This window comes from Tenrec ecaudatus, chromosome 1 (genome assembly GCF_050624435.1).
Source record: "Tenrec ecaudatus isolate mTenEca1 chromosome 1, mTenEca1.hap1, whole genome shotgun sequence".
Lineage (NCBI taxonomy): Eukaryota > Metazoa > Chordata > Mammalia > Afrosoricida > Tenrecidae > Tenrec > Tenrec ecaudatus.
Genome location: NC_134530.1, coordinates 21,120,712 through 21,139,471, shown reverse-complemented (window position 1 = coordinate 21,139,471; position 18,760 = coordinate 21,120,712). Strand labels below are relative to the sequence as shown.

The window sequence follows — 18,760 nt, the reverse complement described above, 5'->3', positions numbered from 1 at the left end:
AACCCAAGCCATGTTGACCCTCTCCAGAGAGGAAGGCAATACAGAAGACAGCCTGGGAAGAGAGGCTGGTCTGTCCAGACCACATGGGAGTTGAACTAAGAGGAGACAGAGAGAGAGAGATGGAGGGAGAGGAGAGGAGAGGAGAGAGAGAGAGAGAGAGAGAGAGAGAAAGAACCCCATCATGGCCTACCAAGCTCCGGTGAGACATCACTGGAGCAGCTAATGCACAGAGAGGACCATAGGGCTGGCACCACCACCAGACATGATGTTCTCTCACTGACCCATAATGCTATGGGGGGACAGCACTGGGGATACTGTGTGGAAAGTGTGCCTGGTCTGCCCCATGCACAGCAGGGTGAAACGCAAAGGGAGCGCAACAGGGCAGCAAGGGGAGCAAAGTAACCAAGTCCCCAAGGAATCCTGAAAATAGACTTCTGATTTGGGGACAGGGCTTGGCATCTCATCAGACTTACTTGTAAAACATCCATAAGGGTCAGCAGACAGATGACAGACCTGGAACTATCTGGTTTTTGTTCTTGTTTCTTTCGCCCTATGTCTATCTATATAAGATAGACAGAACAAACAACCCCGAAGAGAAAACAGTGGGACCAGCGGTTCCCAGGGGCCATGGGAGAGGAAGGGGTAGGGAGAGGGAGTGGGGAGCCAACAAACTCAGAGATAAGGGAACAACATGAGATCTAAAATTGAAGGTGAGTTTCTGACATAATCGCTGAAGACAAAGTGGGTGCATAAGCAAATGTGGTGAAGAAAGTTGATGGTGCCCAGCTATCAAAAGATATGGCACCTGGGGTCTTAAAGGCTTGAAGATAAACAAGCAGCCATCTAGGTCAAAAGCAACAAAGGCCACATGGAAGAAGCACACCAGCCTGTATGATCATGAGGTGTCGATGGGATCAGGTATCAGGCATCAAAGAACAAAAAAATCATAGTATTGTTAATGAGGGGGAGTGCGGAGTGGGGACCCAAAGCCCATCTGTAGGCTTTTGGGGAGGACATGAGTCAGTCAGGGTGCAGTGTAGCAATGATGAAACATATAACCATACAACTTTCTTAAATGCTAGTTCCTAAATGCTTCCCCCCACCCCCACTATCATGACCCCAATTCTACCTCACAAATCTGGCTAGACTAGAGGATGTACACTGGTACAGATAGGAACTGGAAACACAGGGAATCCAGGGCAGATGATCCCTCAAGACCAGTGGTGAGAGTGGCGATATCAGGAGAGTGGAGGGAAGGTGGGGTAGAAGGGGGAACTGATTACAAGAATCTACATATAAGCTCCTCCCTAGGGGACAGACATCAGAAAAGTGGGTGGAGGGAGATGTCAGACAGTGTATGACATGACAAAATAATAATAATTTATAAATTATCACAGGTTATTGAGGGAGGGGCACTGGGAGGGTGGGGAAAATGAGGAGCTGATACCAAGGGCTCAAGTGGAAAGCAAATGTTTTGAGAATGATGATGACAACAAATGTACAAATGTGCTTAACACAATGAATGTATGTATGGATTGTGATAACAGATATAAGAACCCCCAATAAAATTATTTTAAAAACTTTATTAAAATAGAAAAAAATTGAAGGTGAGGTGGGAGTATATTGCCTAGTGGGTTTAATCTAGTTTATAATGAAAGGGATAGAGGTCAATGTACATATATTTATATGTTAAGTGTTAAGATAGCAGACGGACTTTGGACCTCTACTCAAGGCCTCCTTTAACACAAGAACACTTTGTTCTGATAACCCGGCACTGTTTGATACTCACCTTCCCAACAAGATCACTGAAGATAAAATTGGTGCATAAGCAAATGTGGTGAAGAAAGTTGATGGTGCCCAGATATCAAAAGATATAGCATCTGGGGTCTTAAAGGATTGAAGTTAAACAAACAACCATCTAGCAGGGAAGCAAATAAGCCCACATGGAAGAACCATACCAGCCTGTGTGATCATGAGGTGTTGACGGGATCAGGTATGAAGTATCAAAAGATCCAAATAAAAAAAACTATATCAATGTGAACAAGGGGGCTGGAGTGGAGACCCAAAGCCCATCTGAAGGCAATTGGATATCTTCCCACAGAAGGGTTATAAGGAAAGGACGATTCAACCAAGGTGCAGTATAGCACCGATGCGTCACACATCATTCCTCTAGTACCTGAATGCTTACTGCCCCCCACTACCATGACCCAGTTCTGCGTTACAAATCTGGCTAGGCTGGAGAACACACATTGGTACAGATACGATCTCTCGACACATGGAATTCAGGACAGATAAACCACTCAGGAACAGTAGTGAGAGTACTGATATCATGAAGGTAGGGGGATGGCTGGGGAGGGGGAAGGTAGAGAAAGGGGGAACCTATCACAAGGTTGGATATATAACCCCTGTCCCAAAGGGACGGATAACAGAAATGTGGGTGAAGGGAGATAATGGGCAGTGTAAGATACGAAATAATAATAACAATATGTAATTGATCAAGAAATCACAAGGGTGGGAGTGGGGAGGGAAGGGGGGAAAAGAGGAGCTTCTACCAAGGGCTCAAGTAGAAAATGTTTTGGAAATGTTGATGGCAACATATGTTCAAATATGCTTGGTACAATTGATGTATGGAATGTTATACGAGCTGTAAGAGCCCCCAATAAAAATGATTTTAATAAAAAGAAAAATTAGTCAAACTTCAGGCTCAGGTCCGGACAGGGGTCAAGGGTACAACTCACAGAAAGAAAAAGGTGGTCCATAGAACAGCTACAGCTGATGGCCGAAAGCTTCAGATTTCTCTTAAAAATTTGGCTGTGGATAATATAGCTGGTATTGGAGAGGTAAACATGACTGAAGATGATAAGGCAGTTCTTCATTTCGACAATCCCAGGTCCAGCCAGGCTCCCCTCTCTTCTAACACACTTGCTGTGAGTGGCCATGCAGAAGCCACACTAATCACAGAGGTGCTTCCTGGAATATCAAGTCCGCTTCACAAGTCTTCAAAATTAGCTCAATAGATCCCAAGGCAAGTGTTGGATCGCAAAACACCAGAGCCAGAAGCATTGATGAGGAAGATGATGATGTTCCAGATCGCATAGAAAATTTTGATGAGGCATCAAAGAATGAAGCTAACTAAAGTCCCTTCTGGTGTTTGGAAACTGGCACGGACTCGAATGAACAGATCAAACAAAGTTTTACATGCAGAGAGAACATCACCTGCTCAGGAATAAAAATATTTTGTATATTGATAATGATATTTTTTTCAGCAATTTTGGTCATTTGATTCGAGTTTTACGCCTCCTCCAAGGATCTAATATTGTGGTCAAAATGTGAAGTATCAGTGCAGTTTGAGGGTGATTTTGGTTTTTGATTCTTGATTTTTGTTTTGTTGAGGGGTGGTTTAGGTGGTGTGTGTGTGTGGGGGGGATGTGCGTGTGTACCGATGAGAGCACATTTGAAACAGTTATATGTATCCTTCCTCTTTCCCAATAGAAATAGGACAAATCTTTACCAAAAAAATACACCAGTTCAACAATGTCTATGAGTGATATTGAGGACATTATTCAAGTTCTGCAACCATTCCTGCTATCTTCCCCCAAATCATTCCACCACCAGTCACAGAAACCCAGTGCCCCCCCGAGCAAAAGCTCCCCCTCTGCCTGTCCCTCCCACTCCTGGTAACCATAAATCATCCTTGGCATCTATATTTTTGCTCATTATACATTAGTGAGACAATATACATATACATTATACATATTATATACACACATGATACATATTACACACATGCATTATACATCTTATCCATATACATGATACATATTATACATATACATGATACATATTATACATACACTTTATACAGGACAGTGATTAGAGATCATACAGTATTTGATGTTTGTGACTACCGTATGTCATTCAGGGTGACATTTTCAATGTCCTTTCATGTGCCATACATGAACGCTTCATTTCTCCTCATGGCTGAGTAATGTTCGAGTCCTGTACCCAATAAGCACTGTTACACACGTTTCTGCTTGTGATCCCACTTTCACCACTTCTGCGTCTTTATCTAGGAGTGGGACCTCTGGGTTATATGATAATCCTCTGCTCTTACATTATTTTTTTAATTGAGCTCTCAGATTATGCGAGTCAATAGTTCAATCATATCAAGAAAGGCTGGAGCGTTCAAGCCAGGGAGGCTGTGGTGTTGGTAACTTTGAGGAGATTCGAGCTCCAGCCAGGATGACCGAGGCCTTTTGCAGACAGTCTGGGGAAGAAGGTCTGGGTCAAGGGGTCACTGATGACACCATCGGGGATGTTAGGAAGCTGATTGCAGCCCAAACTGGCACCCGTTGGAGCAACATCATTCTTAAGAAGTGGTACACCATTTTTAAGGACTACATGTGTCTCGGCGACTATGAAATCTATAATGGGATAAACTTGGAGCTTTATTACCAATAAGGCAGAATTCCTCCCTCCTACTTTGCCCTGCCCCTCTCCCCACGATTTATACTGGCATAGATGCTTGTTTTAAAAACTCAACATTAATAAAAACTAAGACACGTGGGGGGGGGGGGGAAGGGATGCACAATCATCACCAAAATCAACTTTGCAGTCTTTTCTGCCTCCCTTTACACATTGTTATTGACTCTTCCTGCCTCCTCCTCTACGCCCAACCGTGTCTCTAGGTCACCGTCAATGCTATTACTGTCCTTGTGATTCTGCCCAGCTCAGTCTCCCTACACAGATGATACCTATAAAGACTTGGGCAGACAACAAACAAGGATCCATCAACAGGGCCCAGAGAAAACCGATAGAGACCTCAACCCAAGAGAAAGCAGAGACGATAGAAAATTTAGAATAATTTCACACTGGGTCCATAAGGAGATCAAATTACAAGAAGTTACATTCCAGTCTAAATACAGTTGCTAAAACCCACTTTACAGTGCTCTTTGTCTGCTATGTGGGCTGTTGACCTTCCTAGCCTATGTATATTGGGAATTCACCGGAGGATCATTCCACTTAGGGACTCTGCAAATGGATTTAAAAATAATTAATATACCATATCCTATCACATCATATTATATATCATTCCATAGTTCAATCATGTCAAGCAGAGTTGTACAATTGCTACCACAATCAGTTTCTAAACATTATTTTTCTATATGGACTTCTTGACATCATCTCCGTGTCACCCCCCCTCCTCCCATCACCGAATTCCCTTCCCTCTGCGACTCTTATTCTACTTGCTGTCTCTATGAGTTAGTTCATCAATCCTGGGTTTCATATATCAAAACAGAAAATCATATAATACTACTCAAGAGACTGACTTCCAATGACATGACACTTCTGAGATACATCGTAATATGGACCCAAAACAAACAATGAAACAAACAAACAAACAGAACAATACAAACCAAAGATACAGACCACTTAGGGAACCAGATCAGGTTCAGCATGCATTGTAAGGGGGATGTACTGACAAGGTTTTAACTGTTCAAGTCAGATTTATGCTTTCGATCTTCCATCTTTATCTCTCCAAAGCTCTCTGTTTAGTCACCACTTTCCTCCCATCCTTCTCTAGAGACTTATTTCCTATGTAGTTTCACAAAGGAAACTTGGGCTCCCTCCATCAACCAAACCCTCTGTACACGACACCAACGTCTCACAATTTAGACTCTCCTGTTACAAGTCCCTCCTTTGACTTTGGATTTTATGGCTTACAGTCCTTCGGTGACTGATGATGGTGTGCTTCTTCCACGTGGACTTAGTTGACATCTCCCTTAGATGGCTGCTTTGTAAATGGATTTTGCCTACCATTAACCATAGCTTTCCTCAAACTGGGTATTTAGGATTTAGACACCGGTACCCTTCCCTTCTCTAGGTTTGGATCGTCTTATTAGAGTAGAGTGGAGCATGGGGCCTTCGGAAGAAGCTCTGATACTAATTTGGGGAAGAGAGGAACGAGACGGAAAAGGAGTGGTTAGAGATGAAGGGATTGAATTAGAGTACCAGGTGCTGTCAGTTCCTCCCCTTCCTACCTCTTCCTACCACTTCCGTGCTTGGGACTCCTAGCACTTGCATCTCTTTGCCTAAAGCCATTCCTGAGCTATCAAAGCTTGCCCTATTTGAAGAGCAGGCCAGGAACACTTGGGATTTAATGCCCCCAAGGAGCCATCCTCAATAATGATCACATGGAATTGGTGCTTTATCACCTGCCTACCCAGGTGCACTTTCTACAGCTACTTCCCAGAGGGCCCTGGTGGGAGTGAATTCTAGTTGCCCACAGGTATAATTTACTTAACACATGCTTATCAACTTCCTTCTCTTTCATTTTCCTATCTTCTCTCCTCTATTGCTATTTTCTGAGATCACTCCAAATTAATTTATTTGCATTCAATGCTTGTCTAAAGATTGGCGTCTGTGGTTATTAGGTATCAGTGGAGTTGGTTCCCACTCATAACGACCATACTTACAACAGAGTTAAATGCTGCCTGGTCATTCACCATCCTCAGAATTCCTGAAATGTTTGAGCCCATTTGACAGTGACCGTGCCAATCCATCTTGTCAAGGTTCTCCCTCTTTTTCACTGCCCTTCTACTTTACCCAGCATGATGTCTCCTTCAGGGACTGGTCTCTCCTCATAACATGTTCAAAGCATATGAGACAAAGTCTTGCCATCCTTGCCTCTAAGAAACATTCTGGCTGGTCTTCTATCCAGTCAGATCAGTTTGTCCTTTTAGCAGTCAGCCCGGGTTATTTTCAATGCTCTTCACCAGGAACATAATCTAAATGCATCAATTCCTCTTCAGTCTTCCTTATTTCATATGCATACGAGGCAATGGAGCATACCATGGCTTCAGTTAGACACACTCTAGTCTCAAAGAAACATCTTTGCTTTCCCACACTTTAAAAGGTCTTGGGGGAGGGAGGGGGGAAAGGAGAGGCTGATATTAAGGGCTCAAGTAGAAGGCAAGTGTTTTGAGAATGATGATGGCAACATATGTACATAAGTGCTTGACCCAGTAGATGGATGGATGGATTGTGATAAGAATTGTACAAGCCTCCAATAAAATGATTTTAAAAAGGGTCTTGGGCAGCAGATTTGCCTAATGCAATGTGTAGTTTGATCTCTTGATGGTTGCTTCCATGAGCACTGATTGTGGAGCCAAGCAAGATAAAATCCTTGACAACTGTCATATTTTCTGTTTATCATGATGTTCCCTGTTGGTCCAGTTGTGAGGATTTGGGTCTTCGTTACATTGAGTCATAATCCAGACTGAAGGCTGCAATCCTTGATCTCCATCAGCCAGGGCTTCAAGCCCTCACTTTCAGTAAGCAAGGTTGTGTCATCTGCATATCTTAAGAGTTCATGAGCTTTCCTCCCGTTTTCATGTCACATTCTTCTTCCTATAGTGCTGCTTCTCTGATGATTTGCTCAGCACACGAACTGAATAAGGATGATGAGAGGACGCAGCTCTGATGCACAGATTCCCTGATGTTAAACCTCCTGATCCAGGTTCACAGTTCTCATGAGCACAACGCAGTGTTCTGGGATTTCCATTCCCAAGGATATCCATCGTTTGCTACGGTCCACATACTCTAATACTTTAGTATAGTCAGTAAGACACAAGTGTACATCTTTCTGGGATTCTCTGCTTTCAGTCAAGATCCATCTGACATCAGCAATGATCGCCCGAGTTCCACTCTTCTCTTTGGAATTCAGCTTGAACCTTTGTTAGCTCCCTGCCAATGTCCTGCTGTCACCCTGGTTGGATGATCTTCAGCAAAATTTTACTTGCACGTGACATGAATGATATTGTTATATAATTTGAGCACTTTGGGTCACCTCTCTTTGGAATGGGTACAGATATGTATCTCTTCCAGTCAGTGGACCAAGTAACTGTCTTCCATATTTCTTGGCATAGATGAGGAAGTGTTTGCAGTGCTTCACCAGCTTGTTGAAATAATTCACTTGGCATTCCGTCAACTCCTGGAGCCTTGTTTTTGGCTAATGCATTCAGTGCCTCTTGTTCTTGTGCACACGAGTTGACTAGTTCTTTGTGGTGAAGTGACTCTATATCCGTTCCATCTTCTATTTTAAAAATAATTTTATTGGGGGGCTCATACAGCTCCTTTCCATCTTCTTTTGACGATTCCTTCATTACTCAATATTTTGTTCCAGCAAACTTTTCACTATTACAACCCAAGCTTTGATTTTTCTTGAATTCTTTCCATTTAAGATATGCTGGCTTTGTTCTTGCTTTTTTTTTTTAAGTCTAGGTCTTTGCACATTTCATTATCATATCTTACTGGGTCTTCTGGAACTGCCCTGTGGAATTTTCTATCCAGTTCTTCCATTGTATCGTTTCTTCCATTTGCATGAACTACTTTAGGATGACGAGCAAGCTTCAGAGCACCTTCTGACCTCCACTTGGAGCCTTTCGGTCTCTCCTCTCTTTTGAACGACCCTTTGCTTTCTTCGGGGATGATGCTCTTGATGTCCTACCATAGCCCATCAGGTCTTCGGTCATTAGTGTTGAATGCGTCAAAGCTGTTCTCGCTCCGGGTAATTCTAATTTAGGAAAACACAGGGAAAGGGTGGCTAGAACACCAGCACCTCTGCCATGTAGGCAATACAGACCCATAGAGACCCTCTAGGACAGAGTAGAATTGCTACTTACGATTTCCAAGATCTGTAAATTTTAGAGCACAGGCAACCTTTTCTTGCTCCCAAGAGGTAGTTGGTGGATTTGACCTTGTGCTGCGTGGTCCAACTCTTAACCCACTCCACCACCAGAGCTCCTTGTTGGCTAGACAGGCCGGAAAAATAAAGGCATCATGAAAGTTAGGAGAAGAAGGCATAGGGAGAAGGAAATGTGTCCTCCGAGTTTAATAGTGGTGGAAGGTAGTAGAGACGAGAATAGAGTCTGAGCATTTCCAGGGCCTCTTGGGGCACACCTCTTGCATGTGTCTAGCCTAGAGTGGCCAGGGTGGGCTTTCTGGAGGATGTAATACTCAGAATGTAGTACCTTTCTGGAGGAGAGGAGATTGGCAGTAATGAAATTTCTACATGAGGGAACAAGCAGAAATAACATGGCCATTCCGAAGTCAGGCTTGCAACTTGGAATGGTAATTGAGATAGTTAATTTATTGTGCCAGACTGGCCGATAAACACAAGTGGAATTAATTGAAGGGCGGAGAGATAAATGGCTCTGTGAGCCTTGCCTTTCTTGTCTCTCGCTCTTTGATCATCAGACCAGTGTGCAGCTGCCTTGCTTGTTCTGTGCCTCAATTTACAGGCTACACTACCTGTGGGACACCTAGCCTATGGACTGTGTCGCTATAAGTTGAGCTCCCTTTAAGACCACACGATTGGAATTTACATCTCTTGAGCTGGGGACTGATTGTTGGTGACCTGGCTGACAGTTGGTGACCTGCCTTGCTGTTTGCTGCCTGTGGTGGGATAGCCTAGCTCTCTCTCTCTACAGAGGACTCCCTGACGGCCCTCAAGACTTGAAGCACTGCCAGTGTCTTACAACTCTCTCACGGGAGTGAGTCGCACTGAGCCATTTGTACTGCTTTGTAATTTAACTGTTCATTTCTTGTATTATATATCTACAAATAGGTATCTATATAATTTAACAGTTCATTTCTTGTGTTGTATATCTAACTATCTTTATAAATAAATAAATATAATTATCAGCAATCTGGTTTTATATCTCTAGAGAGCCCTGTCTAATACAGCAATGTCTACTCATAATTTCCTCACATACTGTTGGCTTATTAAGGGAATGGTGTTCAGCTGTGCATGGAGGGATGGCTGGATTTGGAACTAAGCAGGCAGTAGAGGCCAGATCACAGGGGTCTTGAATGTGGAAACCCTTTGCCCTTTCCTGGAAGGATGGGGAGCTGTGGCAGGTCCTAGAGAAGGGGAGAAACCCTGGGTCAGCCTTCTGGTCTAAGGGTCAGGGTGGAGGGAAGGAAGGGAAGCCAGATGGCTTGAGGAGGGCGCATTTTTGAGTTGTGGTGGGGCTCCGGGGCTGTGACCAGTGGGGAGGGAACAGTGGAGGGTCAGAGAACAATGAGAAGGTCACAGAAGGCTGACCAGAAGGCAAGACACATTTGCAAGACAACATCAAGTAGTCTATCTTGTGGTTCCTTTCCAGACTGGGGATCCCGTGAGGAATGGAGTTGGGGTTGCATGCTTCTGGCTTGGAGCAGCACATCACCCAGAACCTTGGGGGCCTTCGAGGGCTATGGGAGCACTGATGGAGTGTGGTGGGTATTTGGGGCTTCCATTCACTAGGAGAACTGGTGATTAGTCCTCCAGTAACCTCTGAGGTCTGGGGAAACCAAATTCATGCCTGAAGTTTTCAGGAGGGATCAATCCCTTAGGGAACCTAGAATTCAAGCCCTGGGGGGCTTGTTAGAGGCGGGGAGCCCTTGGGATGGTTACTTTGGGGACCCAGGCAGAACATGACCTGAGTCCTCAGCCCCTCCCATCTCAGGCAGCCAGCAGAGAGTTGGTGCAGACTTCCAGGGAAGCTTCCATGGCCATGGTAGGTGTGAGTGCGGGGGCATCTGTCCTGCTGGAGAAGCCACCCCGGCCCTTCTCCAGCCCAAGGGCTGAGCGCTGAAGGTGATGGGGAGGGGCGAGCTGTCGGGGTGACTGAGGGTTCAGTCTCAGTGCTTACAGAACTAAGCAACCTCACTTCAGCGGACAGCCTGGTGTCTCAGAGTCCAGTCCTGCCCAGTCCTCCCCAGTGCTGCCGGGTGCAAATGGCTTGTCCACTCAGCTAACACAAAGTCCTGCCAGTGTACCCAGGAAGAATAAGCTGGCGGCCTACTTCCATAACAGCAGCTGTTGCAAACGCCCTGAGGAGCATCCTGCTACTCTGTCACACACGGGGTCCTCCAGGGGCAGAGGGGACGCCAGAGCGACTGGTGTGATTTGGGTTTAGTGATGGAGGTATCCTCACCTGTCAGGTTAGAGACGGCAATCTGGGCACATTGAGCTAACTCACAGACACATATTCTCAGCAGCTGCAGGGTTAACACTTCATCCATACTCAGGGAGACCTGCTTCCTCCTCTGGCTCTCTGTGGCGGTTGCTGCGCTCTGGGGGCAAGGGAAATGCCCTGTCTATGGGGGTGGTGGAGAGGGTTGGGGGTCTTTCCTGAGCTGTTCTGGGCTGTAGATGACATCCCCTGAACCTTCATTCTCCTTTTTCCCACAGGGAGAAAGACGGAGCTTTCTACTTCCCTAGAGTAAGTCTGTGGAATTCACAGGGCAGTTCTACCCTGTGCTATGGGGTCACTGTGAGTCAGTATTGACTCATTGGCTGTGGGTTTGGTTTTTCGATTTCTTTTGTTCCACAGCCTCCTCTCCTCCTACACCTACATATATAATCAACCAGGAACCAGGCGTTTTGGGGGCTCTACCTTCAGACTCTGTTCAGGTGGGCATTTCTCTCCACCTCCACTATCCCACCTGATGCAGCCCCAGCATCACTCTCCAGAACTTTGGGATACCCTGCTCCCTAGTTCCGGGTTCCCTACTGGGGCCTAGAGTATAGTCCCAGGACGACCGCCAGAGGGCGACGAATGCAACACCCCATTCGCTCACTGGCATTTCCAAGACTGGAGCACCTTTAAGGGAGTAGAAAGCCTCGTCTTTCCTCTATTTTTATTTTCAAAACCATCTTATTGGGAGTCAATACAGAGATATCATTCTATAGTTCAATCACGTCAAGCAGTATTGTACAATTGCTACCCCAATCCGTTTGAAAACATTCTCATTTTTCTTCAATTCCTTGATCTCAGCTTCTTTTCACAGCAGCGTCCTTCCACAGCTCATGTTAGTCCCTTTGGTCCTGCATCCACTGCCCCAGCCCCTCCGTGTCTTGTCTCCCCCCAGTCTGCGCATGCCTGTGGACTCTAAGCACACAGGCCTCCTTTCTGCTCCGTGGATGCACCAGGCATCCAGCCTCAGCATCGATGGTTGACTTCACTCGGAAGGCCCATCTCCCGTGTATTCTGACTCTGTCCTAAACGGCCAACCTTCCTGTGAGCAACTGAGCCTGGGCATCATGGGCACCAAGGATCTCAGAGCCCACACAGCACATCTTTGCTTTCACAGATGGGGCTCCGAGGGGCAACGCTATCTTCACAGGGTCTCACAGCCCCCAGGAAGGGAAGGTACCAACACGCAAACCCAGATTGTCTGGTCGCAGAGCGCATGGACCCGATCTTAGAGACCCTGCTGGTGGCTGAAGGGCTGCTCTGTGCCAGACAGTGACGTTCCCATCCCTGGAGGTGTGTGTGCCAGTGAAAGGCTGGCTAATTGCAGTCGCAGAGACTCCACTGCTGAGCATCTAGGGAGGAGACCTTTGTTTCCAACCACCTGTTTACACATGACCTTGTAGTTGCTGCCAGTTGGCCTGGGCTCCTGGTGACCCAGGAACCATGAAAAGAAATGCTGCTCAGTCCTGAACCGTTCCTACAATTCGTGTCATATCTGATCCTGGTGATCCATCAGGTTGATTTTCAGAGTGGGCTGCTTTGGAGATGTCAGAGACCACGCCTTTAAAAAAAATCATTTTACTGGGGGCTCGTACAACTCTTATCACAATCCATCCATCCACCCATCCATCCACCCACCCATCCATCCATCCACCCATCCATCCATCCATCCATCCATCCACCCACCCACCCACCCATCCATCCATCCATCCATCCATCCATCCATCCATCCATTCATCCATCCATCCATCCACCCACCCATCCATCCATCCATCGTTTCAAGCATATTTGTATATATGTTGCCATCATCGTTTTCAAAGCATTTTCTTCCTACTTAAAAAAAATCATTTTATTAGGGGCTCATGCAACTCAGCTCCTCATTTTCCCCTCCGTCCTCCTCCTCCCTCTCTCCTTGATAATTTACAAATTATTATTATTTTTTCATGTCTTGCACTGTCTGATGTCTTCCCCCCCACCCCTTGTCTGTTGTCCATCCCCCTGGGAGGGTTATAGGTAGGTCATTGTGATCGGTTCCCACTTTCTCCCCCCACCTGCCCCTCCTGGTATGGCTACTCTCAATATTGGTCCCGGGGAGTTTATCTGTCCTACATTTTCTGTGTTTCCAGCTCTTAGCTGTACCCATGCACATGCCATGGTCTAGCCAGATTTGTAAGGTAAAATAAGGCGACCACGCCTTTTTATTTCACCAGACGGTCACAGTCTGGAAGCTGCATGGACACTTGTCCAGCATCGGAGCAATATGCAAGACTCCATTGACAGAGGGTGGTGACGGGGCATGAGGTGCGCTGGTCAGAAATCCAGCCCGGGCCTCCACACGGAAGGCTCACTTCTACCCCTGAACCTTTACTGTCTCATAAGATGCTTTAGAGGACTGATCAATCCTGGAGTAAGCTTGATCCTAATAGCAAGGTCCCTTCCCTGTGTTGATCCTGGGATTGCTGTGAGCTGCTTTTGAGTTGCTAATGACTCAGGTGACCCCATGGGTTCCAGAGTAGAACTGCACCTTAGCCAGATGTCCCGCTTTTGGTGGAACAGTCCCGAGTTTTAACAATTTTTTCTGCATCCCACGGTGTTTTAAAAAAGTCCTGATTTTTGGAAAGAACATACGACAAGCTAGGGTATACGGTTTTTGGCTGCCATGTGGCTATTTCGCCAGGATGTGAGTTTTATCAATGGTGTCCACTTTACCCATGTTAAAATCTGGTCACTTTAATGGGTTTTCTTGGCTGTAATCTGAATGGCGCCGGATTGCTATTCAGTGTGCTTGATCCTCCGATCTTTAGCAATGCCGTGAAGCATCACTCAGTCATTTGCACAACTCAGTGTCAACTCTTGGATTGGACAAATCTTCTAAAAAGAATCACCTCAATCTAGGGAATTTCTGTCATTCACATAAGCCCCTATAGGTGGCTTCCTATGATCTTTCTAACATATCCTCTGGGCAGCTTGCCAAGAGAGCTCAGTGTCACGCACACATTTTTCTTGAAGCCAAGTCCCAAATTCTAAAGTATTTTAATTGACTCGCCCCCTAAAAAAGCCCCACCCCAATATTTCTTTGTGATATAGCAGGCTAATTAGTGACAAAATTATACACCCTACAATTACTAAATTCCAAAATGACACTCAATCCAGATTCCATGTGATTGCATCGTTGTTCTCATTGAAATGGTCAACTATCTCAGTTCTTTATCATTTAATTGACCGATTTACTCATTAGTCTCCATGTCATTCCGAGCCTACAGCCATGGTTTAATTTCTTTTCAAATAAAAATAAGATGAGCATTTAAGGCTGAAGATTATGTTCATCTTTACCCAAAATGTGTCAGAAAATACAATTTTTTTAAAATGGAAGAAAGAAAAAAATGTGTAGGACTCATGAAAGACATAATGTGGCTCTGGATATTGGAGTTAATAAAAATGTTATTTTGTTCATTTCATTAATGTTATGAGCTTATCTTCTTTTTTCCAAGTAGTCCTTTTATCAATATATATTTTATATATTGCGATGTTTTTATTCTGGAAATGATCACACAGTATCAGGAATATCACAAGCAGGTACATTTTTGCTGAGGATAGTTCAGGTATGGTTGCAGCAGTGCATAGTTGGGGAGTGGTTGGGAATTCGAAGCCGATTCCGAAGAGAAGGTGGAACGAAGATATTATGGCTGATGTAAGAGGGATCTTGACTGAATGCAGAGAAATCCAGAAAGATGTTTCCTTGTGTTTTATTGACTCTGCAAAGGAATTCTATTGTGCAGATCCTAAAAGGTGATGGAGAACATCTTAAGGAGTGGGAATGCTGCTGTTAGTAGATGCCATTGAGTCAGCTTCAACCCACAGTGGCCCCCCTCTGCCCAACAGAATGAAACCCTGCATGGCCCTTGTTAGCTTCACAATTGTTCCCATGCCTGAGCCCGTCAATGTAGTCACTGTGTCAATCCATCTTACTGAGGGCCGCCTTCTTTTCCACTGCCCTTCCACTTTGCCAAACATGATGTCCTTCTCCAGGGACTGATCTCGCCTGACAACCTGTCCAAAGTATATAAGATGAAGTCTCGCCATCCTTGCCTCTAGGGAACACTCTGGCCTTACTTCTTCCAAGACAGATTGGTTTCCCTCTTCAGCAGTCTATGGGACTTTCAATATTCTCCAGCACCGCAATTCAAATGTATTTGCTCTTCTACGGTCTTTCATCCAATGTCTAACTTTCACATGCATATGAGGCAATGGAGAATTCCACAGCTTGGGTCAGGCACACTGTAGTCCTCAAAGTAACATCTGTGCTCTTCAACACTCTAAAGAGGTCTTGTGCAGCAGATTTATCTAATACAATAAGTCTTTTGATCTCTGGACTGCTGCTTCCAGGAGCATTGATTGAGGATCCAAGCAAAGTAAAATCCGTGAAAACTTCAACCTTTTCTCCATTGATCATGATACTTCCTATTGGTCCAGTGGTGAGGATTTTGATTTTGACATTGGGCTACAATCCTTGATCTTCGTTAGCAAGTGCTTCAAGTCCTCTTCATTTTCAGCGAGTGAGATTGTGTCATCTGCATCTCACAGGTTGTTAATACGCCTTCCTCCAATCCTGATGCCACATTCTTCTTCATCTAATCCAAGTTGCCTGATTATTTGCTCAACTTACAGATTGAATAAGTATGGTGAGAGGATGCAACCTTGACACCCACCTTTCTTGATTTTGAACCATGCAGCATTCACTTGTTCTGTCGATGCAACTTTCTTTTGACCCATGTACAAGTTCTGAGTGAACATAATGAAGTGTTTTGGAATTCCCATTCTTCTCAAGACTATCCATAGTTATGATCTACATAGTTGCATCCCCTAGCATAATCAATAAACCACAAGTAAACATATCTCTGGTATTCTCTGCTCTCAGCCATACTCCATCTAACTTCAGCAATGATATCCCTTGTACTAAGTCCTCTTCTGAATCTGGCAGCACCTGTCACTGCATTCATGCGATCATTGTCGGATGATCGTCAGCAAAATTTATTTTTATGTGACACTAATGATATTGTTCTATAATTTGAATATTCTGTTGGCTCATCTTTCTTTGGAACGGGTACAAACATGAATCTCTTCCAGTCAAGTAGTCCAATTGGCCAAGTAGCTGTCTTCTAAATTTCCTGGCACAGACAAGTGAGTGCTTCCAGTGCTTCTTCGGCTTGCTGAGACATTTCATTTGGTGTTCCATCACTTCCAGGAGCCTTGTTTCTGCCTAATGCATTCAGTGCAGCTTGAACTCCTTCCTTCGGCAGCATTGGTTCTTGTTCAGATGCTACCTCCTGAAATGGTGGAATGTTGACTTGAATGGCGGAATGTTGACTTGAATGGCGGAATGTTGACTTGAATGGCGGAATGTTGACCTGAAATGGCGGAATGTTGACTTGAAATGGTGGAATGTTGACTTGAATGGCGGAATGTTGACTTGAATGGCGGAATGTTGACTTGAATGGCGGAATTTTGACTTGAATGGCGGAATGTTGACTTGAATGGCGGAATGTTGACCTGAAATGGCGGAATGTTGACTTGAATGGCGGAATGTTGACCTGAAATGGCAGAATGTTCTTTTTGGTACAGTGACTCTGCAGTCTTTCTATCTTCTGATTCTCCCCATTTCATTCAATAGTTTCCCCATAGAATCTTTCAATATTGCACCTGAGGGTTGAGTTTTTCTCTTGAATTCTTTCAGTTTAAGTTAGGCTGAGCATGTCCTTCATTTTGGTTTTCTATTTCTAGGGCTGTGCACATTTCATTGTAAAATTTGACTTTGTGCTCTTGAGCTTCCTTTTGAAATGTTTTCTTCAGCTCTTTGACTTCATTTCTTCCATGTACCTCAGCTACTCTAGGATTAAGAGCAAGTTTCAGAGTCTCTTCTGACATCCACTTTGATCTTTTCTTTCTTTCCTGTCTTTCTAATGGTTTTTTATATTCTTCAGGGATAGTGTTTTTGATGTCCACCCCCAGAGCTCATCAAGTGTTCTGTAATTCTGTGTTCAATGCTTCAACTCTGTTCTTGAGATTTTCTCAATATTCAGGTGGGATAGACTCAAGGTCATATTTTGGTTCCAGTGGACTTGTTATAATTGTCTTCAGCTTCAACCTGAACTTGTCTAGGAGCAATTGATGGTCTGTTCTATAGTTAGTCCCTGGCCTGTTTTTAGCTGCTGATATTGAGCTTCTCTATTGTCTCTTCCCACCGAGGTAGTCAATGTGATGATCTGCTTATGCATCAGGTACCTTGTGGTGTAGAATTGTGATGATGAATTTCATGGCCAGTAAGCAGATGATCCACATGCCATTCTACTGACTCTGTCATCTCTCTTTCAGGCTCCTGAGAAGCAGCAGGGAAATATGACCTGGCTGGTGATGGAATTCGTGCTGGTGGTATTCTCCAACTTCCCAGAGCTGAGGATCCTGCTCTTCATCTTGTTCTTCCTCACATACCTGGTCACCCTCAGTGGCAATGCCACCATCATCACCATCATCCACGTGGACCGTACACTCCACACTCCCATGTACCGTTTCCTGGCGGTGCTGTCCCTCTCTGAGACCTGCTACTCGCTAGTCACCATCCCCAACATGCTGGCCCATCTGCTGATGGAGAACCAGGCCATCTCCATTGCTGGCTGTCGGGCTCAGATGTTCTTCTTCCTGGGTTTTGGGTGTAGCAATTGCTTTCTTCTTACCCTGATGGGCTATGACCGGTATGTGGCCATCTGCCACCCTCTCCGCTACTCGATGATCATGAGACCCACCATTTGCCTTGGTCTGGGAGCCCTGATGTTCTGCTTTGGGTACTCAGTGGCCGTGATAGAGACCAGTATGATCTTCTCCTCTCCTTTCTGCAGCAACCGTGTAGAGCACTTCTTCTGTGATGTCATTCCAGTGCTGAAGCTAAACTGCATCGAGCGAGCCAGAAAGGCACTGGTCATCTTCTTCCTGAGCATCCTTGTCATGCTGGTCTCCTTTCTCCTCATCCTTCTCTCCTACGCCTTTATTGTGGCCGCCATTGTGAGGATTCCTTCGGCAGCGGGCAGGCATAAGGCCTTCTCCACCTGTGCGGCCCACCTCACTGTGGTCATTGTACATTTTGGCTGTGCCTCCATCATCTACCTGCGACCTGAGTCAGAGGGGAACCATGAGCAGGACCGCCTGGTGGCTGTGTTTTACACGGTGGTCACACCATTGTTGAACCCTGTGGTGTACACACTGTGGAATAAGGAGGTGAGGCTGGCTTTGAGGCGGACTCTGGCACCTAGCCGTGGGTCACAGAGTTCTTAAAGGAGGACGTGCACCACGTTGTACTCTTGTTCTTCCAGAGATGTCATTTTCTCATCAGAGAAATTCGGTAGCTCTCAAGTTGGCGCCAACTCATCGAGACCTTGTGTACCACAGAATGAAACACTGCCTGGACCTGCACCATCCTTACAATTCTTGGGTTCAGCCAGTTGTGGCGGCCACTGTGTTAATCCATCTCGTGCAGGGCCTCCCTCTTTCTTGCTGACCCCCTACTTGACCAAGCATGGTGTCCTTTTCCAGGGACTGGTCTCTCCTGACAACATGTCCATTTGAGAAAGAGGGGCTGCTAAAATTAGTTGCCATTGAGTTGACTTGACCCCAATCATAAGAGCCTAAGTCCATGAGAGTAGAATTATACTCCACCGCAGGGTTGCTTTTTCACAAGTAGATTG

General features: G+C 45.2%; 1 protein-coding gene across 1 annotated transcript; it reads left to right on the top strand.

Annotated features, from left to right (window-relative positions):
- Window positions 1-691: 691 nt before the first annotated feature.
- Window positions 692-18,350, top strand: LOC142453494 (olfactory receptor 10T2-like). Its single transcript, XM_075554894.1, has 2 exons — window positions 692-710; window positions 17,353-18,350. Exons 1-2 carry the CDS (start codon window positions 692-694, stop codon window positions 18,348-18,350), a joined length of 1,017 nt encoding a protein of 338 aa, XP_075411009.1.
- Window positions 18,351-18,760: the final 410 nt, after the last annotated feature.